The sequence below is a fragment of the Mus musculus genome, chromosome 1 (genome assembly GCF_000001635.26).
Source record: "Mus musculus strain C57BL/6J chromosome 1, GRCm38.p6 C57BL/6J".
Taxonomy (NCBI): domain Eukaryota; kingdom Metazoa; phylum Chordata; class Mammalia; order Rodentia; family Muridae; genus Mus; species Mus musculus.
In genome coordinates, this window is record NC_000067.6 from 172,320,240 (window position 1) to 172,347,032 (window position 26,793).

General features: G+C 49.8%; 2 protein-coding genes across 4 annotated transcripts in view; one reads left to right on the forward strand and one right to left on the reverse strand.

Moving 5' to 3' along the window:
- Nucleotides 1–268: 268 nt before the first annotated feature.
- Kcnj9 (potassium inwardly-rectifying channel, subfamily J, member 9) lies at nucleotides 269–9,083 on the reverse strand. Of its 2 annotated transcripts, none has more exons than NM_008429.3 (4): nucleotides 8,896–9,083; nucleotides 7,759–7,859; nucleotides 5,467–6,344; nucleotides 269–2,955 (listed from the first exon to the last, which is right to left on the reverse strand). In NM_008429.3, exons 3-4 carry the CDS (start codon nucleotides 6,314–6,316, stop codon nucleotides 2,624–2,626), a joined length of 1,182 nt encoding a protein of 393 aa, NP_032455.2. In that variant the 5' UTR covers nucleotides 6,317–6,344; nucleotides 7,759–7,859; nucleotides 8,896–9,083; the 3' UTR covers nucleotides 269–2,623. The 2 variants fall into 2 exon arrangements, with proteins under 2 accessions (NP_032455.2, NP_001347737.1); NM_001360808.1 differs by having other exon boundaries at nucleotides 7,759–7,889.
- An 11,887-nt stretch (nucleotides 9,084–20,970) lies between these two features.
- The window catches only part of Kcnj10 (potassium inwardly-rectifying channel, subfamily J, member 10), a 32,876-nt gene continuing 27,053 nt past the window's right edge, over nucleotides 20,971–26,793 (forward strand). Inside the window, exon 1 of one of the 2 annotated variants that reach the window (NM_001039484.1) lies at nucleotides 20,971–21,212. Coding sequence is in view for 1 of the 2 variants with exons in the window: in XM_006496677.4 (XP_006496740.3) it covers nucleotides 22,864–23,154 (291 nt within the window). In the remaining variant the exon portion in view is untranslated. Of the gene's footprint in view, nucleotides 21,213–21,514; nucleotides 23,155–26,793 lie in introns of those variants that run through there. The other variant, XM_006496677.4, reaches the window with a different exon arrangement.

Genomic DNA, 26,793 nt, shown 5'->3' on the forward strand with positions numbered 1-26,793 from the left:
GCCCTGGGGCCTCAGTCTTTTTCCTCCTGCCCTTAATTATTCTCTGACAGCAGCCGAATAGGAGCTTCAGAACACGGCTGCCTACTTAAGGACAGCAGCAGTTGGGAGAGCCTGTGTCCTCTGTGTACACAAGAGCCGCCTCATCTGCTTACATCTGATGCCAGGACTTGCCTGCTGGCTAGCCGCAACTCCCCGCCTAAAGGGTTCTCTGGTCCTAAGAGCCTCAGCTGTCCTAATACTTTGAGCAGCATCCAGTCTACCTTTTTCATTCAGTAGTTGAAAGTTTATTGAGCATTATTGAGTTTGCCAACATATCATTTTTTTTTTAACAGATAAGGAAGCTGAGGCCCAGAGAAGTAATAGGTCTTGCTGAGAGTCGTAGAGGTAATTAGTGACAATCAGCATTGGTGCTAGAACACAGGTCTCCTGGCTGTGCCCTGGACAGCGGTGCCCTGAGTGACCTCCAGGAACAGCTTCAATGTCTCCATTCCATTGCTTCGTGTGCGGATACCAAGCACCCCACCCCTCTTGTCTAGACACCTCGATTTTCTCTGAATTCAAACCCTGCTCACTCCCTGTGCTCAGGTCCAATATGTGTTCGTGGGATCCCAGCAGGTTCATGTGGGCCTCATCTTTGAGAGTGACCCAGCTGGTCCCGAAACCTGTGGCCATTGCTAGACGGAAGGGGAGAGGCAACAGGCAGCTTGAGTCCTCTCTGCGTGGACCCACTCTGAGCTGGGCACTGGGAGGGAGGCCCGATGCCCCATTGGATGCTGGCTTCTTAGCCTGGGACAGAGCAACAGACTTTTATTCGAGGGCAGGAATGGGTATAGCCAGGGCCAGAGTCTGAGCCAGTCCTATCAGGTTACGTGCTCACTTGGGCTACACTTAGCTCCAGGGGGGCCAGCCTCAGGTCCATTGCCATGCTGTTGCTGTCCCCTCAACCATCCCAAGATGACTGGGGCAAGACAAGGATGCAGTGGAGGTGGAATGTCTCCAGGGTGCCCTATCCTGGGAGGACAGGTGGCAGACAGCAGACACCTGCAGGTACAGGCTCCATTTTCTCCCCTAGTCAGTCTTGCCTTGTGAGTCTCTTAAGAGAGTTGGTCTTTTGTGGTAAAGCCGATTCAGCTACAGACCCCCCACTGCCTCCTTGGGGGTCCCCAAATGGCCTTCTCCTATCTCTGTTGGCCTCTCGGGTGCCACTGGCCAGTTACCAATGACGTTTCTTGGACCCAGAGTTAAGCCCTTCGAGTCTGGACCTGGGTCCCCTCTCCCCAACATTTCCCTTCTTGTTTCTCTGTTCCTCGAGGAACCTGGGGCGCTTTTCAGTTCCTCCAGCTTCTCTTCCGCTTAGATGCTTCACCCAAGTGCAGTCCCCAGACAGACAGTGTCACCGTGATCTGGGAACCTGTTAGGTCTGGGAACTAGTTAGACGTGCAGATTTTTTTTTTGGTTTCCGTCCCGGACCTACTGAGTCAGAATGCAGGGAGTGGGGCTGGTAATCTGTGTTTTAACAAGCCCATCCAGGTGAGTAAAGCGTTGTAACTGCTGGCTCCCACCATTCCCCATTGCCTTACTCAATCCTTAGCTTCCTGTTGCTAATGCCCTCTCACTTGTGGCTATAACCGCTTGTGTGGGCTCCTAGGGTCGAGTCTTTTCTGAGCTCTCCAGACTGAAGCCATACTTCCTTCAGTGGCTGGGAGTTATTTCTGACCTCCACCTTCGCTGTGCTCTGGTGTTAGGAACCAGGTCTTTGAATATCACACCTGACACTTACTCACCGTTCTGAATGAGCCCTGCCACTGTGCCCCAAGGATAAACTACTTCCCCCTGGGATCCAGGTACCCTTGTAAAACCCTTTATTAAGTCTCTCCATGGCCTTTCCTCTGCTTCTTGCTTCTGTGGCAGGACCTGCAAGGTTTCATTCCTCTCTCACAAAATAGTTGTCCTTGGCTGTCCCCAGGTCCTGCTTCAGGGCCCCTCCCTGCTCAGCATCTACCCCCATTGCTTGTTTGCCTTTCTGACCTCTCGCCATGGGACAGTGATGCTGGGGAGGGCACCCACACCTGTGCCCACCTCTACCCAGTGCTCTCTTCTCTAGTTAGGCAGGCGTGTCACACATAGGGAGGCCAGTTGAGGGGAGGTGAGTGGGGATGGTAGTCCACCTGACAGCCTGCTCCCTAAGCCACGCTCCCTGGTTTGAGGCTACCTATATCTGGAAGAAAAGGATGCCCATGGATTTCTCACAAAGGTGTGCTGCAGGTGACAATCATCGACTGTCAAGCCACTTACCACCTGAGCTATCCATTGGCTGTCTCTATCTGCCCCACCTTCCCGATCAACCCCCATGAGCCCATCCTTCTGTCCATCCATCCACCCATGAACCGATGTGAAGGTCAAACACAGACAGACTGACACGTTCTCTCACCCCGCCCTGCAACCCTCTCTCTTCAAACCAGGACCTCAGCCTTCCCTACTCGATCCTGGACTCAGCGGGCCTCTCCCAACTTTAGCTGTTCCTCGGGACACTGCCTGCCTCCTCTTCTTCCACCTCCACTCGCAGCTTCTGTGTACCTGAGTCCGGCCCCCTGGTCTGCCACAGGGGGTGGGAGGAAACCAGTCACACCTTGGACTCACTCTCTGGGGGTGGCAGGCAGCCATTGTGCTCCTTGTCAGCTCCATCTCCCGCACCTGCCCCCTCCCCAGCCCCTTCTTCCTCCACCTTCTCATCCAGCCTGCTGGGGATGGACCAGTAGAGATGGGCATCGAGGCGGGCCGCGGCTTCTGCCAGTTCCCGAGCACTGCACGAGGGTGTGGGCACCTCAAAGGTTTCGTGGAAGCTGGCGTAGTCCACCTCATAGAAACCATCCTCCAGGGTGAGCACCGATGTGAACCGGTGGCCCCACAACACTTCATCCACCAGGTACGAGCTTCGAGCTTGGCACGTCATTCCTGGGGGGTGGGGGGAGGAGAAGCGGCATCAGTCAAAGGGGCCCCTGCCAGAGGATTCCTTCTCCTGTCTGTCATCCCACAACCCTCTTCTCTCTCTGAGAGTCCCACCTCTCTTTTTAGTTAGCCCTCTTCTCTATCTGCCAGCCTATGTTTTCCCCTACTCTCCATTGAGAAGCTTAACCTTAAGCCTAACCTTCCTGTTTCCCACAGAGCCGCCTCTACCCACCCCCAAGCATTCCCAGACAATGGGCTGAACTGATTACACCCCAGGATTGAAAGCTCACCATCTCATTAAAAGTCCAGTCCTTTGTGCAACGTGCCAATCGTCTTTACAAATGTGTTTTACATTTATGTGTCTATATGCGTGCATATGTATGTATGTGGAGGTCAGAGGACAACTTGGGGAGACAGTTGACTCCCCAATGTGAGACCTGGTAATTCAACTCAGGTCAGTAGTCAGGCGTGGTGGCAAGCTGAGACATCTCTTTGGCTCTGGGTTTTCTCTTACATAAACTAAACTCTGTCTCCTAGGACCCGTGGTCCCTGGTTCCATTCCCTTACCACCTGACACCCCCTTGAGTGTAAATATGGGGTTCCCTTACATCTTCTCTTCCTCAGATTGAACACTCATGGCCATTTCTTACTTCATCTGACTCCCCCAAAGCTTACAATCTTCATTGCAAATCAGAATGGCCACCAGGCCCAGGTAAGGGCTCATCTGAAGTGCTTTTTCAACTGTGGCCTTATCTGTGCATAAAAGAAGGCTTACTATCTCTTGCTTCTCGCCCAGATGCTTTGGTGAAGCGGGCCCGTGATTACATTACATAAACGCCTTTGGAAGCTGCATCACGTTGCTGCAGCAAAGCCAGTGGCCAACTAAAACCCCCAGTTCTTTCTCCACCGGAGCCTTTCCATGCTGTGCTTACATAAGTGATTTTTTTAAAGCCTAAATGTAGAATTTTATATTTATTCCCCTTAAATGTCATCATGTTGGGTTTTGGCTCATTATTCTTGCTTTTCAAAAGCAGTTTGAATCCCAAAATACTACCATCCTTCCCAGCCTTATCTCTAGAAAAGTCAAGCAAGCTCCCATCCCCATGTCCTTTACACTGCCCCTTCCCAGTTCTTGCCCTGGGCCTGTGTCCTGTCTTCTCTATTGGGTTTGTGCACCCTCCCCTCGGGGCAGATCATTTTGTTCCTACCTCAGAATCTTCCCCAACCGGAATCCATCTCAGAAACAGAGGAGTAAGCATTCACTAATCAGAGACCGGCTCTGACATTGGAAGTCTGGCCCTGAGACATCTTGGGGTCATTGGTATTCTTTGGCAAAGCTGGAATAAGATGTATCAGGGAGGGTAGGGAAGGAGAGGCCACCGGGGCCTCTGCAGGGAGAAGGCCTGAGAAGCAGAGGTAGGGCTTGGGGGAGTAGGGATAGGTGCAAAGTGGAGGCAGAGGCAGAGGGGGAAGAGAAGGCAGATGAAAAAGTCCCTGATAGAAACCTGTCCGAGATTGTGTCAGAGAGAGGGACAGCGCAGAGACAGAGGGAGCAGTGCGGAATGGGCATGGGCTAGAACCAGCCTAGTTGGAGTGAAGGAGGAGAGGGGAGTGGGAAGACCTGAGGTGGCCATGGAGAAGATGATGTTTTTGTCTAGGCCCAGGAGCCAGGTTTCAAGGCTAGCAGCAGGGAGCTAGCCTGTCCGTAGCAGCTCCGCAGCTCCTCCTAGTGGCCTCTTGGTTCACCTGCGTCTTCCTTATGCTCCCTGACGGCTAGGACCTCTTCAAGGACCTGTTTTTGCTCCAGTACTACTAGTCTTTTTCCTACCTGCCCCCAAGCTCTTGACAGTGTAGGCCTGAGTGAAAGTACTGATGTCACCGTTCCTTCTGGAAAGGGGCTAGAAATGGCAACACCAGGGGAAGTTAAGAGTGGCAGACGGGGTAACGGGGACAGAAGGGAGACCAGTTATCCCTCCCTACCCCTAAGTTATTCCTTGGGAATAACTTAGGTCAGTTAAATTCCAGAGCTATGGACCTCTGGGCTTCAAGAACCCTGCACTTAACCTTCATCCCAACACTGTACCAGGAAACACTGAAGATAGATGTCCTATGTTCAACCCAGGCTGTGCTATTTATTGGCTTGTGACAGCGGGCTATTTATGGGACCTTTCTTTGGGGCTACTCATTCTCTGAAAACCGAGCACAGTCAAAAGTAACCTCCAGGGGAGCTTTGCTGGACTTAAATGAATTCAGAGATGTAAAATGTAGTTCAAAGTGACATAGCTGTCAGGCCAGGGCCTCAAGCTAGTGCCATTTCATAGACCTCTTCCAAGCTTTTCTTGACTCTGCAAAGTCACCCTGTCCATCCCTGTCATCTCCCGTCCTCTCCCCGGCCCCCGCTACCCCTCAGGCCTGTCACCCTACACTCCATTCTCTGTCCATCTTTCTGCGCCTCCCCTGGCTGCTTTTCTTGCCCTTGTCCTGCATCCCTGCTCCCATCCTCCAGCCTGCCCGCACCCGTGGCCTCCACCATGCCCTCGAGAATGACTACGATCTCGAAGTCGTCCCTCTCGAGGGCGCGGCGCGATGCCTCCCAGAAGGGGCTGGCGGCATCGATTTCGTGGCTGATGACGAGAGGTGAGACGAGAAAGAGGCGGTCGTCCCCCGTGTCAAAGCCCACGCTGAGGTCGGTCTGGTGCAAAGGGATGAACTCGCCCTCGAGCGTCTGACGGGAGCGGATGAGCTTGGCGCGGATGGAGGCCTCGACGATGTGCGAGGATCGCAGGTCGCCCACGCGAAACATGAGACAGAGGCGCCCGTCGCGCAGAGACACCACGGCGTGCGAGGAGAAGACGAGAGTGGCGGCGCGCTTGTTGGGCTGCGAGATCTTGACGAACATGCAGCCCACCATGAAAGCGTTCACCATGGAGCCCAGGATAGCCTGCAGCAGCAGCAGCACGATGCCCTCGGGACACTGGTCGGTGATGACCCGGTGCCCATAGCCGATGGTGGTCTCCGTCTCGATGGAGAAGAGGAAGGCGGCCACGAAGCCGTTGAGGTTGTTGACGCACGGGGTCCACGCGGTGTCCTCCAGGTGTTCCAGGTCGCCGCGGCCGTAGGCGATGAGCCACCAGATGGCGCCGAAGAAGAGCCAAGTGAGCGCGTAGGCGAGCACGAAGAAGAGCAGGCTGAGGCGCCACTGCAGGTCCACCAGCGTGGTGAACAGGTCGGTCAGGTAGCGGTAGGTCTCGCGGACGTTGCCCTGCTGCACGTTACAGCGACCGTCCTTCTCCACGTAGCGCTGGCGACCGCGGCGGCGTGGCGGCTCCTCCGACCCGGGAGAGAAAGCGGCGTTCTCCTGCGCCATGGCGGCCGCAGCGGGGATCCTGCGGGGTCTTAATAAAGGTGTGCCGAGTTGATGGATCTGCCCCGAACTCAGGGCCAATGCTGTGAGACAATCTCCCTTCCTGTCTCTTTAGCCTTAGTTTTTCCCCACTGGTGGATTGGGAACGATAATCCCTAACATCCCATAAATCTCAGAAAGTTGGGGGACAGGTGCTGGGGAGATGGCTCAAATGATTCACTGGTTGCTCTTCCAGCGGATCTTATTTCGATTCCCAGCACCCTCAAGTCGGCTCACAACCGGCTGTAACTCGCACTCTGCTGGCCTCCGAGGGTAATGCACAGACGTACATGAGGGCAAACTATTACATAAAATAAAACAATGGTTAAGAAAAAGTTGTATGGCTGGAGAGGTGGCTCAGCGGGGTTAAGAGCGCTGCCTGCACTTCCAGAGGTTCTGAGTTCAATTCCCAGCAACCACCTGGTGGCTTACAACAATCTGTAATGGGATCTTAGGCCCTCTTCTGATGTGTCTGAAGACAGCGGCAGTGTAATCATATACATTAAGTAAATAAATCTTTTAAAAAAAGAATAAAGAATTATGAGAGAGAGAGAGAGAGAGTTGTACAGATTACACAGATAAAGAGCACAAACTGGGTGTCGAAGTTCAATAAGAGGCATTAGCCATCTCGATGTCACAGATCTCAGCGTCACTACCTCAAGCTGGTGTATGTAGCAACTCACAGGCACCCCGGATCAGACATTTAGGGTACTGAAGAGGTAGACTTCTTGGCAGTTCCTTCTCCATGCAAAGCCCTCCCTGCGATGAGGACTTCCACAGCCCTTTCCCTGGCAATTATCCCTTCCCCCAGCACTCTTCAGCATCCTGCCAGAAGCCCCACCTGAAGACTGTTCCCTCGGTGTTCTCCCTGGCCTCACTCTTTCTCCTGCTACATTTCCCCTCCACCCCAGACTTCCCAAGGAGAAAGCAATGCAGACTGTGCACAAAAACCTCCAGTGTGCAAAGGTTGGATGTCCTCAGCATTGGGAACTTCCCACTGGCAATTCTAACTGCTTCACCGTGGTCACTGATGCTCTGATACCAGCCCATTTCCTGCCAGGGCTCTTTCCCACAGGAGACACGCTGAAAAGGGTTGGCAATAGGAGATTGGGGGCCATGCGTGAGGTCAACTGCCCACGGCAAGGATGACGAGTGAGGTCAACTGCCCACGGCAAGGATGAAGGAGGCGCCAAGCCATCCAGAGTTACGCTAGTCTAGTATCTCTCAGATTCGTATTCTTCTAAGAGATAAGAAATCAGACCAATCGAAACACCAAACACCCACATCGACCCCCCCTACCAATTTCCTGATTTGCATTTACTACCCTACCAGCAACCCCACCCACTCCTGCCATATGTCCCAAAGCCCACATTCCACACAAAGCCCAGATTCCAAGCAAAACCCACCTGGTTTTGCTTCAAATTCTTCCCCCCTGAGAAGCACTCTGGGTTATAATCTTCCCGGAGAGATGGATGGCCAGAGTCGGTTCCTAGGCTTTCAGGGTCCCCTAGGAGATATGGACCATATGAACAGAAGTCTGTAGAATAAGGATTAAGACTCATCAACCTTCCTTTCTCTTTCCTGGGATTTGCCATCTCCTCCCATTCAGGGTGAGGGGTGGGGCAGGAAGGCTGGGGAAGTGGGGAGAGCAGGTGGCCCTGTGGGGGCAGAAATGTGACATAAGGATCTCAGATGGTTTGGATGTTTGACCAGATCCTAGGGAGAAACTGCATGAATATATACCCACAAACCCGACATTCCATTTTTAAACTTTGGAGCCAAGTGTTCTGTAGCCAGCAGACCTTTGGAGGGTGTGTGTATGTTAAAGAAAGGCACAAGGAAAAAAACCCAAAAAGATGGTTTGTAACCCCACACACTTATTTTCCATGGAAGTCAGGAGACATGACCTGGGAACACTTCGGCAATGGCAGATTAAGATCTTCCCCTCCCCCAACAGCAAGCAGGCTTGTTTTTCCCTCTCTGCAGCCCAGGATGTCCTCTGCACCTCATCTGTAAGTTTTCAGTGCCTCGAGACCCCAGGTCTCTTTCATCCTAGTATTAACTTCAGGTGGGCTTCTAGACAGTCTTCGTAGGGTCTAAGGTGATCTGACCTCCATCTACGGCCAGGAATGGGGAAGGATTCCCAGTGTCTGATCATCCCCAGAACACGACTGCCCAGGGAGCCTACTGATGACATCCTAGCCATTGCCATCTCGAGAAAAGCTCTCTTCTTCATGGGACAGGAAAGGTGTGCGGTGTCCACCACCTGAAGAGCAACGTCTTCATTTCTTCCTCTTCCCTCCAAATAACTCCAGTTCTTCCGACCACAGTTCTTGGGCATGCTGTGACCCCTTTCAGTAAGATCCGAGCACCACATTATCTTGGAGTACTCCACCTCCCTCTAGAGAGCGCTGGCCAGTACAGGGGGCTTATCTTTTGGAAAGGGGTCTGTCGGGGAGAAGTCCCTCTGGGAGCAGCTCCACCCAAACCCCTCTTGGCTCAGAAATAGGGGCCCAAACCCCAAGTCCCACAACTCAACTCACAGAGCCTGGAGAGAAGAGTAGCCAGCAGCAGGGACCCTTGGGGGTTGGCGTCCATGTCCCTGACACCATCTCCCCCAGTACCCTAGGTTCCCTCTGAGATTGGGAGCCGCCGACACTGCTGTTTCTCCTGAATGTAACGGCAGCTCAGACTAGGACTTGGTATCTGTGTCATCCCCACTTCCCAGGTTCCCCTGCTCCTCTCTCGTTTCTATGGCAACCAGTCTGGCTACAGCTCCACAGCGTCCCCCTCCCTTTCCCAGTCCTGGGTACCACTCTGGCTAATCCACACGCCACAGCTATTTTTAGCCAAAGTCCTTCCTCCTGGACACGGAGAGTCATCTCCTCACCTCTTTATAGGGACGAAAGCAAGTGTGTGTGTGGGGGGACTGGTGTGCTCCTCATTCTGGGAAAATAGAGGCATTGGAAATAAAATATTTGATTTCAGAGGCCATCTGGGAGTTTGCAGTTCACAATCCCCAGCAGGGACCACTGGGCAAAGGTGCTGCCCTCCAGACAGCGGACAGAAGGACCAGGCCCAGCGTGACAAGGCTGCAATTTTTTTAAGAGACCTCTGATGCAGAAGGCAGCAGACAGAGAGAAAAAGGTCTGCAGAGGTAGGGGCTAGAGAAGCAGGGCCAGAGGCTCCGCCATCGTCATCACCACCACTGATATACCTGTGACCCGAAGAGGTCCCTTCACTTCTCTGAGCCATAGTGATTCTGTCTGTCTCAGAGTGTGGGCGTGGGCAAACAGCCCTCTTCTGCTGGCTTCACCTGGGATGCAGATCAAATTAGGTGATGTAAATAAAAGAGGTTTGAGATGTACTTTGCTCATAGCAAAAAGTTGAGAAAACCCTCAAATGTCCAACAGAGAGAGAGAGAAGTCTAGGCTAGCTCTTACCATCAACCCAGCAGACTTAGGGGGCTCAAACACCACATACTGGGCTAGGTAGAGGCGATTATGAAATGAACAGGTCCTTGCCCAGCAGCAGCCTATGATGCCATCAGTGGAAAGACACAGAGTTGCACAGGTCTGCTGCTACATGCTCCTACTGCTAATCCATCCAGCAGAATCTCATTTAATTTCTGTGACAATCCTGTGAGACAGTTATCCCTTTTTCTATTTATGGATGAGGAAAACAGAAAAAGTAGCCTATTGAATTCCAGAGTTGGACAGAGATTGGGGAGTCACGTGTCTTGTCACTGCCCTGGCTCTTCATTTAATGTTTTTGGGTGTTTTTTGTTTTTGTTTTTGTTTTTGTTTTTGTTTTTGTTAGGTGTTCCCCACCCCCAAGACCAGGTCTTACTGTCTAGCCCAGGTTGGCTCCACTTCCTCGGTGCTGGAAATATAGGCATGCATATTTAAAAGACTTTTTCAAAGAGTACTTTTAATTGTACAGCAAGAGAAGAGCCTGGGAAGATGGCCCAGTCAGTTAAGTGCTTGCCCTACTGATGAGGACCTGAGCTTGGGTTCTCAGCACCCGTGTAAATGCAGGATGTGGTGGCAAACACGTGGAATCCCAGCTGAGAAGGCAGAGACATGAGGATGCCCAGAGCTCACTGGCCAGTTAGCCCCAACAAACTGGTGAATTCCAGGTTTCATGAGGGACCCTGTCTGAAAAACTAAGGTGGAGAGTGATATAGGAAAACATCGACTTCAGACTTCTGTGTGTACGCACGTGTACATGCACACACATACACACAAAGATGTATACATACACACAAACACATATAAACTGAGAGAAGGCACTAAGAGTTTCCACATGCCTTCTGCCTGGCATACACAGTTTCCTCTACTCTAGACATCTCCAGTGAGAATAGTAGCTTGTTTACGACTTACAAATCTAACTTGGCACAGCATGATCACTGGTTTCTAGTTCACATTAGGACTTTCTCTCGGTGTGGTTTCTCTTGCTGTAAACCCAGAACGGCCACGAGGATGTGTATCCGCTATGATGGTGTGGCCGATACTTTCCTCTCTGCTACCCCCAGCCATCCACTCTCCCCTTAGCCTTTGGCAATCTCTGATTTTTTAAAAACCTGTTTCTGTGGTTCTGCCTTTTCCAGGATGCCATGGGGTTGGAATTATACAGTATGCAGCTCCTTGGATTGGCTTCTTCCACTTGTGCATTTAAGGTTGCTTCATGTCTTTTTTAGCTCCACAGCTCATCTCATTTTGGTACTGAATGATGGTCCACGGCCAGGAAGTACCACAATTCATTTGTCCATTGAGCCACTGAAAGTCATTTCATTTCCAGTTTTTGCCGATTCCAAATAAAGTTGCTACAAACATCTGTGTGCAGGGTTTTTATTTAGACAAGTTTTCAGCTTTTGGGGGTGCGGTAAATACCAAGGAGTATGGTTGCAATATCATATGGAAAGAGTATGTTTAGTTTTTCAGGTGACTGCCAAACTCTTCCAGAGCGACTGTACCATTTTGCAGTCTCACTGGCAACACATTCGCGTTCCTGTTGCTCGGCATCCTTGCCAGCATTTGGTACTGTCAGCTCCAAGAGCTCTGCATCACCGCAGGGATGTGGTATCTGTAGCATTCAGTATAATAGGTTACTGTGCAGCCATTGCCATTGCTATGTTATGTATGCGAGTGTGAATGTACGCAGTGCTGCTACATAAAAAGAGGAACAAAAGCCAGAGTTTCAAGACCAGCCTGGGCTGAGGAACACATCAAGTCCAAAGCCAGCTGTGGTCACATGAGAAAGTTGTCTTGGAAAGGAAGGAAAGAAGGGAGAGAGGGAGAGAGGGGGGAGGAAGGGAGGAAGGGAGGAAGGAAAGAAGGAAGGAAGAAGAAAGGAAATCAAGACATAAAATATCTGTACAAGGGGGCTGGAGAGATGGCTCAGCAGTTAAGAGCACTGGCTGTTCTTCCAGAGGTCCTGAGTTCAATTCCCAGCAACCACATGGTGGCTCACAACCATCTGTAATGGGGTCTGATGTCCTCTTCTGGTGTGTCTGAAAACAGCTACCATGAACTTATATACATAAATTAAATTACTAAAGCTATAAAAAATAAATTCAAGCTGGTGTTATTACTATTGCCAATATTGTTATGCACAAGATATTTTATATCCAATCCCCTAAGCCTTAACACTGCAAGAATACATAACTAGAAAGAACAGGAAGAAACAGCACAATAGAAGACTAGAAGTTTCTGAAATGTGCTCACGAGCTATGACAGGTGTGTGGGGTAATACAAGCTTCAGAGGCAATGACTTGAGTTCAAATCTTACTCTCTGATAGCAGATGCATGGCTTTGAGCAAATAGCTTCATATAGTCTCCTTTTCTTTCTTTTCTCCCTCCTCCCCCTCCACTCTTTTCTTCCCTCCTCCCCCTGCACTCCTTCCTTCCTTCTTTCCTTCCTTCCATTCTTCTTTCCTTCAATCTTTCTTCCCTTTTCTTTCTTTCATCTTTGTTTCTTTCTTCCTTCCTTTCTTTCTTTCTTTCTTTTTCTTTCTTTCTTTATTTCTTTCTTTCTTTCCTTCAATCTTTCTTTCCTTCAATCTCTCTCTCTCCTCTCTCTCTCTCTCTCTCTCTCTCTCTCTCTCATCTTGTTATGACTCCCTAATGGGCCAGGAGTTCAGTACATAGTCCAGGCCAGCCTTGGACCTGCAGTGGATCCTTCTGCCTCTGCCTCCCTGGTTCTGTGTCTACAGACATGAGCCACTATGTTTGGAAAATGTTAGTTTTTTAAATCTAAGAGATGAGACTAGCCATGTTATATTGCTAGCTTTTCATTACTGTAACAGAACACCCAAGTCACACTTAAAAGAGGAGGAATCCAGTCCAGGGTTGTTTGTCTCCATTCTTCTTGGGAATATGAGATCCGGCATTGTGGTAGATAGCAGGGGAAATCAGATTTCATGGAGAGTGGAGAGGTGAGGAGTAGGGAGAGAGAAGAGAAGAAGGGGAGTGCAAGGGAGAGGAAGAAAAGAGAATGACAAGGAGAGAATAGGAGGTGACTTCCTTCTAGAGCAGTGGTTCTCAACCTGTGGGTCGTGACCCCTTTGGCAAGCCTCTAAGCTCCAAAAATATTTACATTATGATTCATAACAGTAGTAAAATTACAGTTATGAAGCAGCAACAAAACTAATTTTATGATTGGGGGGCCACCACAACATAAGGAACTGTGTTGAATGAAGGGTCACAGCATTGGGAAGGTTGAGACCCACCTTTGAGAGCACACCACTGGTGACCTACTTCCTCAGACAGCTTTCACCTCCTTACAGTCCACCGCTTATCTCCTCATCAAACAAAGTCGCCATCAACAAAAGTCACCTCTCAATAGCACCACACGCTGGGGCTCAAATCTCCAATACCCGAGCCCTTGGGGGAGGGGTGTTTCATATCAAAACCACAATAAATAGTATCTACTTCATGAGGATTATTTATTTAAAGCCTGACATTGTGTTTTTCTCTTTCTTCTTTTTCCTTCTCCTTGCCACTACTACTGTCATTGTCCCTGTCACCATCACTATTACCATCACCGCCACCATCACCATCATCTCAGGAGACCCTGTCCAGCAGGGGCTGCCCTCTTCTGTTCTGGAATCACCCAGCACGACCTGCAGAGGGCTCTCCTTGTCCACTGACCTCTCTCCAATCCTCTTGGCTGTTTCTTGTTATTCCAAGTGGAAATATCAGGTTTTTGCCCGAGATTGGCATCAATAGTGCTGTTAAAGCCCCAGTCAATATCCCTGTCTCCTGGGCCTGGCTCTGTCACCTGAGCCTGAGGACTGCTAGCTTGCTTTTCTCTGCCCTGCCAAGTGACTGCTCACATTGGTGCCACTGTGCCAGGTGCTCAGAGAGAAGAAACCAAACTCCTGGACAAGAACATGTTTGCACAGAACTGGCCCCTTTTTCTGGAGGGAAAGTCACAGAGCTGACAGTGGCCCCTGGGTGTTGTCAGCCACCCCTCTGACTCCATCCTGGCTGCCCTGAACCTAATCTAGCCAACAGAGGACAACTCTTTCACCCAGTTTCCAGATCCTCCAGGTCCTGGGCTTTACTTACTAAGCTTAATCTCAGCTCCTTGTTCGTCTGGCTTGAACTGAGGCAACAGAGAAGAAAATTTCACAAGCCATCAGTGCACAGAAAAATATTTCACCAAGAGAATAAAAGCAGCCCTCCAAGAAATCAACCCCAATATGTCAGCGGAGTTGTAATAAACACAGATTGGAAATAGAGGACAGTGAGGCCACACTGCTGGTCCTATAAAGAGCCTAGGTGCAGAGCTTGGGAGACAGCCTAGTGGGCAAAGGACTTGCTGTATGGATCTGGGGACCTGAGTTTGGATCCCCAGCATCCACAGAAAGGCTGGGTGTGACAGTGTATGTCTATGATCTCCTCATTCGTCTCTAGTCTCCACATATGCATACACAGTGAAAGCAAACACAGACACAGACACACACAGAGACACACAGACACACAGACACAGACACAGACACAGACACAGACACACACACACACACATACACACACACACACACACACACACTTTGGTGCAAACTAGAGAAAAAACCCAGCTCTTTTCAAACATCTCAGTTCTTATAGGTTTGCATCTTGTTGGTGCTGGTTTGAGGGGAGGGGAGAGACATTCCCTTTCTCCACCCCCCAACAGTTCTGAGTTTGGGTGCAGGATGAGTGCACTGTAGCCTTGTGTTCACCCCTAGCAGTAGTTGCCTTTGTTGCCAGCTATGGGGTCAGCCAACCTGGGAGAGCTTCCTTGAACGAGATCATGAGACTTCTTGAGCAAAAGCGTGGAAATGGGGGAGGAAGTCTGGAGGGGAAGGCAGGGACGGTTGAGGATGTGAGCTGAGGGGAGTAGGAAGGTCAAGTTAGTCCAAATAACAATTGATATGAATTCATGGGGTCTGTGGGTGGTGGCTTACGCTTTTTACCCCAACATTTGAGAAGCACTGGCAAGTAAATCTCTGAGTCTGAGGCCACCCTGGTGTGTGTGGTGAGTTCCAGCTCATCCAGAGGGACACAGTGAGACCTCATCTCTAAATAAAAGTAGGTAAATTCCATGTGGAATCAGCCCTAGAAGAGTTACGCACCGGTCCATCTTGTCTACCAGGTCTACGGGGCTGGATAGAGTTAGACCAGGACTTAACCATGGTCATTCAGAAGTGATCTAAAGTAGTCATTAGTTTATAGATGAGAAGAGCATCCCAAGAGAGGTCAGGGTTAAGACAGCTTCCCCAGTTCCAGGCATCTGGGGGTTTCTGTTCTTCCCTCTCCATGGTGTATTTGAATGTTAACAGAATTGCCACTAAAAGGACCAATTAGAAAGATACTAGATAAACCTTATAGGTAAAGAGCATCTTCCTTTCCCTCCCCTCCCCACCCCTGCCCTCCCCTCCCTCCCTCTCTCTGCCTTCTGTAGTCCTTCTGTAATGTAATTAGCCATTTATAACTTAAGTCTTATACACATACAGGCTTATATAAATCATGTGTATTAAAAGGTAATGACTAACCCGAGTACTGATAGGCTCTCCTCTGTGGCCGCTCATCCTGCTGAGCGTATCTGCTTTTAGTGGACCGTGTTAATACTGTGGGACCTAAGCAGAAATGTGTCCCTTGGAGTCCCTGGGACTCATGTTCATGCCTAGTTCTTCCTGGCCAGCTCTGATGACTCCCCGAAAACTCCCTCTCCGAGTCGCCCCCCCCAACCCGCCCCGTCTGAGGATCTGCCTTGCCTCTCTCAGTTGCTTCCCTTCATCCGAACTCACCTGCTTCTCCCAGCGAAAGCTCCCTCGGCCTACGCCCAGCTGTGGATTTTCCCTCTGCAAAGGGTCTTCGCCTCATGTTCCTCTTTTGTTCTGAGGGGGAACTGACCCCATTTTGAATGAGGAAGTGGAAGGAAAGAGATCTGTGGTGAGAGGATCAAGTCTGAAAGGAGCGATGAATCAAAAAGGAAAAGGATTGCTCTGTCCTCCTGTAAGGTCGACGGACGCTGCACAGCGCATCTCAGCAGATTTATTCATACTGACATTTGGCCACCAGAACCTCTTGGTTCTCTTGGGAAAATGAGCGTCTCTTTAAGTCATGCAAGAGCGCTGTACTATTACCCTTTGACAAACTCTGGGGTCAAACAGGTGGATTCAAATGCCAGATTTAACACTTCCTGGGCATGTCACTGTGTATAGGTCAGCCACCTAAGGTCCCTGACTCTGGGATTTCCCATCTTACGATCTACTGTACACAGTTAGGTGTGGCGGTGCACACCTATAATCCCTGCATTTAGGAAACCGGGGCAGGAGCATCAGACAGAGTGAACTGAAAGAAAACAAGAAAAGTCAAATTTATCACGCCTAGTAAACACTCAGAAACATGAGCATGCTAAGCATCCTTCAGCAATGACAATTTCTGCTTGTTGTATGTTTCAGGAACTCTTTTTGGAAAACAAAAAGTTAAATATTAAAAGCAAACACAATGGATACAGAGTTATAGTTGCTAATAAAGTGTGCTTCTTTAAGAATGGAATCCTGATGTAAGTCACTCTTGAGTGAGAACATCACAGGGCCACAGAAGTCACCACAGTCCTGCTCTCCTGTGGCTCTACAATACCTAACTCTTTCCAATTGTCCAGTTCCATCTCGTGCCACCTACCCTCACACTGAGCTTCACCAGATGGCTTCTCATTTCTATTTGGAAGGAGTTTATCCAGAGACCTTGTATTTATTTATTTATTTATTTATTTATTTATTTATTTATTTATTTGGTTGGTTGGTTGGTTTTTTTCGAGACAGGATTTCTCTGTGTAGACCTGGCTGTCCTGGAACTCACTTTGTAGACCAGGCTGGCCTTGAACTCAGAAATCCACCTGCCTCTGCCTCCCAAGTGCTGGGATTAAAGGTGTATACCATCACACCCCACTTTGTTCAAAGTTTTGATTCTAGGTTTTTTTAAATACAGTACATCTTTAATAAAAACAGTTTGTCTCCCTTTGATACTGGAAAGAAGGGTGAGGGATGGGTCAGGTCCTGGGCTAGTGGTAATTTTATGATTCTGGCCATAGAAATGAAAATGTGTATCCTAGAGAGATATAACCAAGGGAGAGTTAACAGAACTTGGTGGCTGAATTGTCATGACACAGAATGGGACATAGGCAAGCATAAAGAACAAGATGTAATGTCGGTGTTTCAGTCTGCTTGACAGGAGTTACACAGAAATCAGGGAGCTGTGAGCATTCCCAACCTTGGTGAGAGGGAAAGAGGATGGGTTCTGTCTGGGGCCTGTCATGTGAGGGCATTAATCCCTTGCAGGTACTGGAGCCTAAGTAGAGCTCCAGAGAGATACAGGAGTCAAGAAGAAGAGGTTTACACAACACTCAGTGACTTTGGTCACTGTGTGACCAAAGGACAAGGACCAACATACAGAAAGAGAACACAAGACTTAACAACCTTGGGTGTTAGAGGAGGAAGCAGCTATAGAGTTGGATGTGAGGAAGACAGGGCAGAATGCCCAGGTTATAATTAATGTGCCTTCTGTTCTGTGCTAAAGAATATGGATGGATTCTTCTCTAAACGTTACATTTCTCTCTGTGTGTGTCTCTGTCTGTCTGTCTGTCTGTCTGTCTGTCTGTCTCTCTCTCTCTCTCTCTGTGTTTGTGGGTGTACCACAACACACATGTAGAGGTAAGAGGATAACTCTTGGTAGTTGATCTCTCTCCTACCACATCAGTACTGGAGATTGACCCCAGGTCATCAAGTTTGGCAGCAAGTTGCCTTTACCCCTCTGAGCCATCTTGCTGAGCCTTAATTGTTTTTACATAAAGGAGTTAGTGACCTGAAGCATTATTGGAGTGTAGAAAGACTGGAGGGGATAAGGCACTAGATGGCTGCTCCAGGATCCCTGCTGAGAGGTGCATCTGCTGTAGACTGCAGCAGCGATAAAGGAAGAGGGGGGGGCAGGAGGGTGTGCTCAGTGGGAGATGCTTTGGTTAGAGGATGAAGTTGCTGCTGTAAGGAAGACTAAGGAGGCTGAGATGACTGCTGTGTTTCTAGTTGGATAATGGTGACATAGTCCCATGAGGAGCGCTCCTGTGGGTAAGATGTTCTACGCTGGACTAAGTTTGAGATTTCTGTCCAGGTGGACACTGACATGTAGGTGGCGATGGATGCCAAATGCTTGGATAACAATTCTGGAAAAATAATAAATTCTTGTGTCTTGTAATGATTTCATAAACCCCGACAGTTCTTGGCTTCTCTCCTCTGTGTTCCTTCTTCATTTTATATTGTGGTCTGAGCTCAGCCCCATAATCTTCTCCATCTCTAAATGTCAAGACTGTGAGCCCTGCTAAGTTATTCACACTGGCTTTGAACTCATTCTGTAGCTCAGGCTTTGAGCTTGCAACCCTCCTGCTTCCCCTCCCCAAGCAGCTGAGATTGCAGGCTTAAACTACCAGGTCTTCAGACCATCTTACTGTAGCCGTTCCTCTCTAGGAGCAGAAGATGACAGAAATTTGAAAAGACAAAACAGGCAGGAAAATAGTTCCTGGTCCATTGCTTTGGTTATGATTGTGGGTTTTTTTTTCCCTCTAAGCAAAGTTTTTAAAGGGTAACCGTTAACATTTTCTCACTTTGTAGTGCAGCACCTTGTAATCTGGTCTTCCCTTGGGTCACTATTTTGAAATTGGGCAGGGGTGATGCACACCTTTAGTCTCAGCATTCATGAGGCAGAGGCAGGCAGATCTCTCTGAGTTCGAGGTCAGTGCAGTTTACAGAGTGAGTTTCAGGACAGCCAGGCTGCAGAGAAAGAAAAAAGAAAGAAGAAAAAGAAAAAGAAGAAGAAGAAGAAGAAGAAGAAGAAGAAGAAGAAGAAGAAGAAGAAGAAGAAGAAGAAGAAGAAGAAGAAGAAGAAAAAGCAAAAGCAAAAGAAACTGCTCTCAGATGCCACCAATGACTTTTTCATTATCAAACCCAATTCTTCCCTTTCTGCATCAACTGACATTGTCCTAAGTTCCTCTCTTTGTCCATCCTTCCTTCCTTGGTTCATTGACAGCCTGCTCTCTTATCCCTATGACTTCATAGGGGTTCTTCTCCTTGTAGTCCTTGAAGCGCAGGTCTTCCTCGATCTGGGTCAGTCTTATCTTTCCAGCATGCATGGTCCTCATTGAGAACGACCTGGTCGTCATGGCTTCAAAGCTGCTTTGGCAGCAACAGTTGATTGACTACCTTTTCTTCCCTCTGACCTCTGCCCACCCCTCTTGGCTCCTGATTTACCATCTTTGCCTCTGTTACCTGTTTCCTCAACAGGTTGGGTGCTCCCAGAGGTTCAGGGATCTCTTAGTTCTCCTAGTATGCTGTAGGGTCTGGAACCAGTGTGATCGCCGAAGACTTTCTCTTTGCTCACCAGGCCAAGTTGGTCCTTTGGAGTTTTTTTTTTTTTTCTTTTGGTTTTTGGTACCCTGGTCCAGGTCTCTTCATGCCCACACTATTGCTATTGCTCCCAATCTAATCTAATTGCTTCCTGTTTCCACTCACACTCAAACCATCTTGCTCACTTCCATATTAATCCCCTCCAGCTTCTTTCTGTATTTTTTTTTTTTAATCTTCACTGCCCCAAAACTTGCAGTTGCTTTCCATTACCGATAGTCATTTCGGGCTATACTTCATGTGCCAACCAACCAATCATATATTTAGTCTGGGTCTTCCATCCTTCTTGAACAAGCCTGGATTCTAAGAACTAACCTTTAGCCAGCCCTCTCCTTGTTCAAGTAGTTCCTTGCCTACTTCTCTGTTTTTCCCTTTCTCCCTCTCTCCTTCTTCCTTCCTTCCTTCCTTCCTTCCTTCCTTCCTTCCTTCCTTCCTTCCTTCCTTCCTTCCTTCCTTCCTTCCTTCCTTTCCTTCCTCCCTTCTTCTCTCCCTCCCTCTCTTTCTCCCTCCCTCCTCCCCCCTCCCATTCTTCTTTCTGTGCTGGTGATGAATGGAACCCAAGACAAGCATTCTACCTCTCAGCTACAACACCCTCAGCCCCAAAGAGGCCTTTTCAAAAGGCACATGTATTCTTCATCTTATGCATTTTGAGAGTTTTAAGCTAAACTAAAATATATATAGTTTCCCTGCTTTCAATCCTGAATTTATATTAACACAGTAAGTAAAGCAGTCTATTGATATGTAGTTCAATGTCTGTTATGAATAAAAGTGGGACGTCTTTATTTTCTTCTTTAGTGTATGCCATGCATCAGATAGAGGGTACAAATCACTCAAAACAGATCAGATAATGAGAGTACATAGTGGATGGGAAGAGTTTGACGCTATTTCCTAAGCTGATGTGTCTGTGTTCCCACAGGACTTCACAATGGCAGTTCCTCTGTCATCAGTATTCTTTCTGCCATCTCCTTGGACCTGGGCCTCCTGCATTCCTAGAACCTACGTAGACGTTATCTCTTTCCTCGAACATTTGTGGGGAACCCCCTAAATAGTGACCCTTCCTTCTTCTTCCACAGCTTTGGATGTCTCCCACACTTTGCACCGTACTGCGGCTTATTTTTCCTTGCAGGAGAAGTTGCTGCAGATGGAGATGATGTTTGGTCCTCTTTTGCACCCCACGCCGCACTCTCTACACAGGGAACAGCGAATAACTTGGAAATTGTACAGGATGCCAGAGCCCTGTAGCCCCAGGAACCCAGGCCAAGTCTGCCACAGTCTCGGTCCCAGTCGCAGCCCGTCCTGAATTCATTTCCACCTCATTAACTGGGGCCCAGTCCCGCCCCCGCGGCCCTCGTCCTGGTTCCTCCATTCTGACACGGCCGCCTCACTTTTCTTCTTTCTCTTCCCCCCTGTCATCTTGCCAGCTCGGCTTCTATCGCTACGCGTATCGTCTCTTCATCTCTCTTTCTCCGGGACTCTGTCTGGGTCTCTGTTCTTCGAGTGTTTCTGCACCCTAGTCCGTCTGGGTTTGCGCTTCCTATCCCCTAAGCCCCGCCCCTTGCCTTGCCCAAATCTCTCCAATCCCCAGGCGCTGATCTGGCGCTCCGATCTGCCATTGGCCGGCTCCAAGCTCCCCCCTCTGCCTCCGCCCTCCCGACCCCCGCCGGGCCCCTCCATTCACACAAAGTTTGGCTTCGGCACTGCAGAGGGAGGGGGCGGCCCGGCCCGGCCCAACTCTGCCCCCGGCCGGCCCGACCCCGGCCCCGGCCCCCGGACAAACCCTTATCTGATTCCAGCTCCGGGTTTAAGAGTCTTGGCCCTGCCTGTCGCACAGCTCCGCTCGCCGCTCCTGCCCGCCCCGTCTGTTCATCTGTCCCGCTGCCCCGCGATTTATCAGAGCAGCCACTTCACCTTCGAGCCAAGGTAAGACTCTGGCCCTGATAAAGGAGTGCTGGGTCCTATCCACTTATCCATCGGATCCCCCTAACCCTTTGGTCCCTACGGAAGCTGGTTGTACCCTATCAGTACAATCCGGGTCTCCCTCCTTCAGTCTTGGCAGTTCCAAGTGGACTTTCCTGGGAAGGGCCCCTCATCAAGAGTACTTTACTCAGGTTATTCACCTCGGGTCTTCCATCTAAGAAAGGGGCTTCCATGATATCCCCTCCTCATGACACTTGGCAGACCTGCAGTTGCATGGGGCTCATCCGGTTACTAGAGTAATTAATTACCACACATAAGCCTGCACCCACCCACACAGGAATAGAGACACTGCCCCTTGCTCCCAGTAGAGATAAGTTACTCCTGATTCCAGCCCTTCCCCCTTGCAGTGACATTCACACAGTGACACTCATTGACGGTCTTCTGAGCACCAGTTTGTTTACACATGGGGAGAAAGACAAGCACTAGATTAGAAGACGCAGTCACCCTGATGTGCCTGGGACCCTCTTCATTTCCTTCTGGGTTCCCACTTTGAGACCCCCTCCCTACCGACATCCCTCAATCCTTGAAATTGCCTCACAAGGACAATCTCAGAAGAAGATGTTTCTTCTGGAGCAGGGTAGATTAGTGCCTATGAATTCATCCTTTAGGGATCCCCTCTCCCACTCTCTGTCTTGCCCCATCAGGGACTGACCAAGGGCAGTCATGTTAGGATGGAACTGATTCTAGGGAGGAGACCCGAGGCCCAGAATGGCCAGAAGGACAAACCTGGGAAAGAAAAAATTTAGGGGTAGGACTTCTGGTATCTCGGGATTTCATTTCAGTAACTGAAGTGCCCTGGGCAGACTGAGGCTGACGGAGAGAGGCGAGGGTGCACAGAAATAAAGACAGATTTGGATCCAAGGGAAGGCAAAGCTTAAAGCCTGCTTAGGTTGCGTATCGATACAAATTCTGATGAGAGGTTTCTGGCCAGAGAGCCCTTGCTGTGGTGTTTGAAATGTTTTTCTCCCTATGGGACAGGCGGCTTTAGGTAGTCCAAGAGGACAGGAGATGGTAAAAGACGCCTTGGGAGCCTCCTGTTTGGGGTTACATGGAAGGCACAGAGTGGGCATGGAGAGACTGGCGCCATGAGCCGGCAGTTACCATGAGCTCAATCGAGTTTCATCTTGAACACTTTTCCCTGATCTCCAAGGAGTTTTGAATATGTTCCTGGAATGATGGAGATTCTAGCCTCTGCCAAAGTGCAGGGTTTGTCAGGTCCCCGGGGGGGTAGACTGAGTATGGGGACCAAGTCTAGAAGGAACCAGGTGTCCTGGCTCCTAGCTGGTTCTTCAGGGAGGAGGAAAAGGGGAAGAGGGGGCAGGGAAGGCACTGTGCCAGGGAGAGGGTCCAGGGCTGGACTGCAGAGGCAGTAGGCTTGACCCAGGCGGTGCCAACCCCTTCACCACCCTCCCGGTCTTTAGTGTTGGTGGCAAGGGAGGAAAGAAAGGAGGGGGGGTTAGGGGGTGATCTGGGCCAGTCCAGCCTCCCAAAGCCCTTGCCAACCTGGGTCCTGAAAGGACCTGCTGTTTTCTGAGCCATCCCCCCAGCCCCCAGCCAGAGCCCAGAGCAGCCAAGTTGTCTCAGTGGATATCAGATGGCAATGACTCCACTGGCTGGGGGTGATGGGGGGGGCGATGGGCCCATTCCTTGTGTAGCTCTAAAGCAGGATCCAACTGATTTCCCTTGCCTTGGGGGCATGGATAGCATCTCTCCAGCATGTGCCCATATACCTTGGGGGGGGGGGAGCATATATTTATGTGGGAGCTACGTGAGTGACATTTCCCAAATTCTCTCTACGGCCCCCTGTACTCTATCTGCATGCGCTCATTTGTACTCCAGCGTTGCTGGCTTGGGCCTGAAGGAAAGTGACTGGCAGAAGACCCAGGTACCTTCCTCTCCCTCTTACCCCTAGGGACCAGGGAGGCTGGGATCTGTATGACGTTCTTCTCCTTTGTGCTGGGACTGGTGGGATAAAAGTTTCAAAGGTTTTGGTAGGTGGGTTGTGTAGCCAGGTCCATTTCCATGAAGGAGATCTTCGGGCATCCTAGGCTGGATTTGTGTAGACAAGATGCAAAGATGGGTTGAGGGCCGAAGCACTGATGACGAGGGAAAGTGATATGAGTCCCTAAATTTTCCTGCAAAAATATTTTTTAGGGATGAGAGGAAAACAGAACAAAACAAAAAATCCAAACAACAACGAAAACCTTCATTCCCCTACCCTTCTCCGGCCTAGATTCTTCCATTGCCTGACTGGTGCTACTGTCCGGGCTGGGGCCAAGCTGTCCAGGACGGTAGTGAGGCCCTGGAAGGGGCAGAGAGAAAGACTAGCATGAGGCACCCCATTGGGATGAAGCTGCAGGAAGACTGGCCAGAAAGGGGAGTTGTGGACTCCAAATATCTTAGCACAGAATCAAGGTCAGTTGCCTAGATCCACTCCCGAGAATGGGGAACTTTTGCATTCATCTCTCCACCTCAGTCCAAGGCCAAGGGATATTTTCTCCCCCGTTGGAGACTAGTGCCCATGTTGTACCATTCTTCATAGAGAGAGTACGTCCTGGGTGGCCCCTCTCCACCCTTCCCCCATCAGAACCTTGAAAGGGCAAAGAGAAAAGGATTGTGGGAGCAACCCTCCTGTGGGTGTCTGCCAGCCTGGAGCCCAGGATTTGAGGTGGTGGGGAGGGGAGGGGCTGTCTCTGGAATGTGGGAGAGAGGTCAGAGCTGAGCTGTGTGGTCTGCAGGAGAAGCTTGGAGAAGTGGGGGCTCCAGGAGACTGGATTAATACATGGTACTTCTGCAGGTCTTCCAGTAACAAACAAAACAAGCAAGCAAACAAACAAAAAAAAACCCAGGGAAAGAGATCAGGCTCTAGTAGGAAAGACACCCCATAAAAATGACAACCGGGAAAGAAAAGGAGACACATTATTTCTGGTGTGTGTGTGTGTGAGAGAGAGAGAGAGAGAGAGAGTAAGTATGCTCCAGGGTCCAGAGATGGCTCAGTGGTTAAGAGCAGTTGCTACTCTTTATGACTCTTTATGGAGGACCTGGGTTCAGTTCTTCAAACCACATGGCAACTCACAACCATCTGTAACTCCAGTGCCAAGGGATCTGACGCCCTCTTCTGGCCGCCTGTACACATGGGTTGTGTGCTCTCAGGTATACATGGGACCCTGTCCTCCATGATAAATAAATTAAAATAAATAGCCCCAAACCAAATAGCCCACCATGAAGGCTTCTGAGAGGAGCTGCTACACAGAGCTCCTGTGTAATGTAGAGCTTGTCTGTGATGACACGAGGCTTCTCACGGATGGCGGTGGAACCCTTGTCACCCTGGTCTCACTGAGAGATGATACACGCAACGGTTCAGAGCACAGCCTTGGAGCCCTGCTTGGTGGGTTTAAGTCTGGTTTGACTAGTTAATAACCACACAGTTTCCCTCACACTTTCGTCAGGGTTAACAACATTTGTGAGGATTAAAAGAGTCAATATTTGTAAAGGACTTAGGAGGTGGGTGGTGCGTATAAAGGTGTGTGGCTGGCTGGTGGCATTCTCTAGACCTTCCAAGTCTTTCCACTCTGTCATCTTTATTGGCTCTTGGGACTAGTCCCCAGACCACTGTGGCGGTTTTCTGAGACTTCGCCCTTGATCTGGGAAGGCAGAAGAATGATTGAGAAGTTAAACACGGGGTCCCATTTCATGCCAACAAACCAGCTGTTACCAGAAGCTGTGCCTTCATGCCACAGCTCTTTCTTCCCATGAAATTTGTGCCAAGTTTCCTGTCTTCAGATTGAATAACTGATCTGTTGAACACCACCCCCTCCCCTAGATAATCTCCCTTTCTTTACCACCTCTGCTTCTTGGCCAATGATAGCAATTTCTATCCCTCCATCTGCGGATATTTATCATCCTGTGTTTCTGTTCCCCGCCATGGCCCTGTCTCCCCCCCCCCTCTTTTGTATGGTGTATGTATGTGTTCATGTGTGGACATGTGTGCATGTACATATGCATGAATGGAGAGGGCAGAGCTTGATGTTGGGCACCTTCCCCAATCTTTGTCCACCTTGTATTTTAAGACAGGATCTCTCATTGAATCTGGAGTTCACCAATTTGGCCAGACCGACTGACCAGCAAGCCCCAGGGATCTTTGTGTTCTCCCCAGTACTGGGGTTGTAGGCATGCTCACTGTGCCTGGCATTTTACGTGGGCGCTGAGTATCCATTCATGTTTGTGTAGCAAGTACTTCACTTAATGAGCCCTCTCAGCAGCACTGTGTGTGTGTGCACGCGCGCGTGCGTATGTGTGTGTGTATGTGTGTGGGGGTGGGGGTGGGGGTGGGGGGAGGTCTTATGAAGCTCGCTGTGTGTCAAGTATGACCTTGAACTTCCAAATCTCTCATCTCTGCCTCTCGGGTGCTGCGATTGTAGTCACGGAGGTGTTGCCACATCTCCCTCAGGGCCTGGTTTTATGTGGTGCTGAGGGTGCTTGGCAAACACACGCTACAGCTGCGCTTCACCCCTAGCCTGCCCACCTGTCTCTTGGTCTCTTCATGTAGCATCTCTTCTTTTTCAGCTGGCTCCTATGCCCTTCTCTGCCTGTCCATCTCCTCAGTAGTTGCTAATGATAGCCTCCATGGAGGTCTCCCGACTCTGGCCTCTCTCCTTGATTCCTTCCCTTCACTGCTCCGTGATTGGCTCTGTCACCGTGGAGCAGTGGTTTTTATCTTGCCCCTTCCATGCCTGTTAGCATCAGATGGAGATTTCCAGTGACAATATTCAAGTGACTTTCTGCCTTTTCCACCTCCACTCCTGAACCCCATCTCTTCCTGGGTCTGATCCTGGGGACACATGCAAGGGCAGTTTGTCCCTGAGTTCTCTCTTCTACCAACTCCTGACCATTGCAAGCCTTTCCAAGGTCCAGTTGCCTGACAGCTACCACGCTCTTCTTTCTCTTTCTGTTTCTCTTTCTCTTTCTGTGTCTTGTTTTATCTTTCCAACTTTGACTTTCCCAGGACATCTCACACATGGCAAATGTCAGAGGTGTCACCAATCCTGTCCTTCTTATGCTTATGACTTCCTCTAGGACATGCTTGTGTTTCTGTTATACTGAACACCTTCTGCAGCAAAGGCACCTTTGGCTTTTGGAAACCCAGCAGAGGGCTCCAGGAATGAAAAGAGGCGCTGTCTTCTTTACCTCTAGGCAGTCTCTGTGCTTGCTCATTTAGGAAGAGTATTCTGATTTTAGAGACTTACGTGGGCATTCTTCACACACCACAGACCCCGTTACCTAACTCTCGGGGGAGCTTCAAAGTGACTCCTCATGGACCCACCATGTCGTCCGGTGGGGACAGCGCCACCCTAAGATCAAAAGCAGCAGATGTTTGGACACCATCCAGTTCCTTGTCCTCTAAGCATGGTTGGTCCCTCAGAGGGAGGTCAGACTCCAGCCTGTAGCTAGGTTTGTCAGCTGGTCAGAGTCCAGTCTGGGACTGTCCTGTTGTCCACACTTCTGAGCGGGGGTGTGAAAAGTG

Excerpts from the sequence above, each read along its gene's own strand:
- Kcnj9 (NM_008429.3), bottom strand. The coding sequence starts at position 6,316 with ATGGCGCAGGAGAACGCCGCTTTCTCTCCCGGGTCGGAGGAGCCGCCA. Across the intron at positions 2,956-5,466 it reads GGGCATGGTGGAGGCCACGG|GAATGACGTGCCAAGCTCGA; the intron begins GTGCGGGCAGGC and ends CCCACCCCCCAG.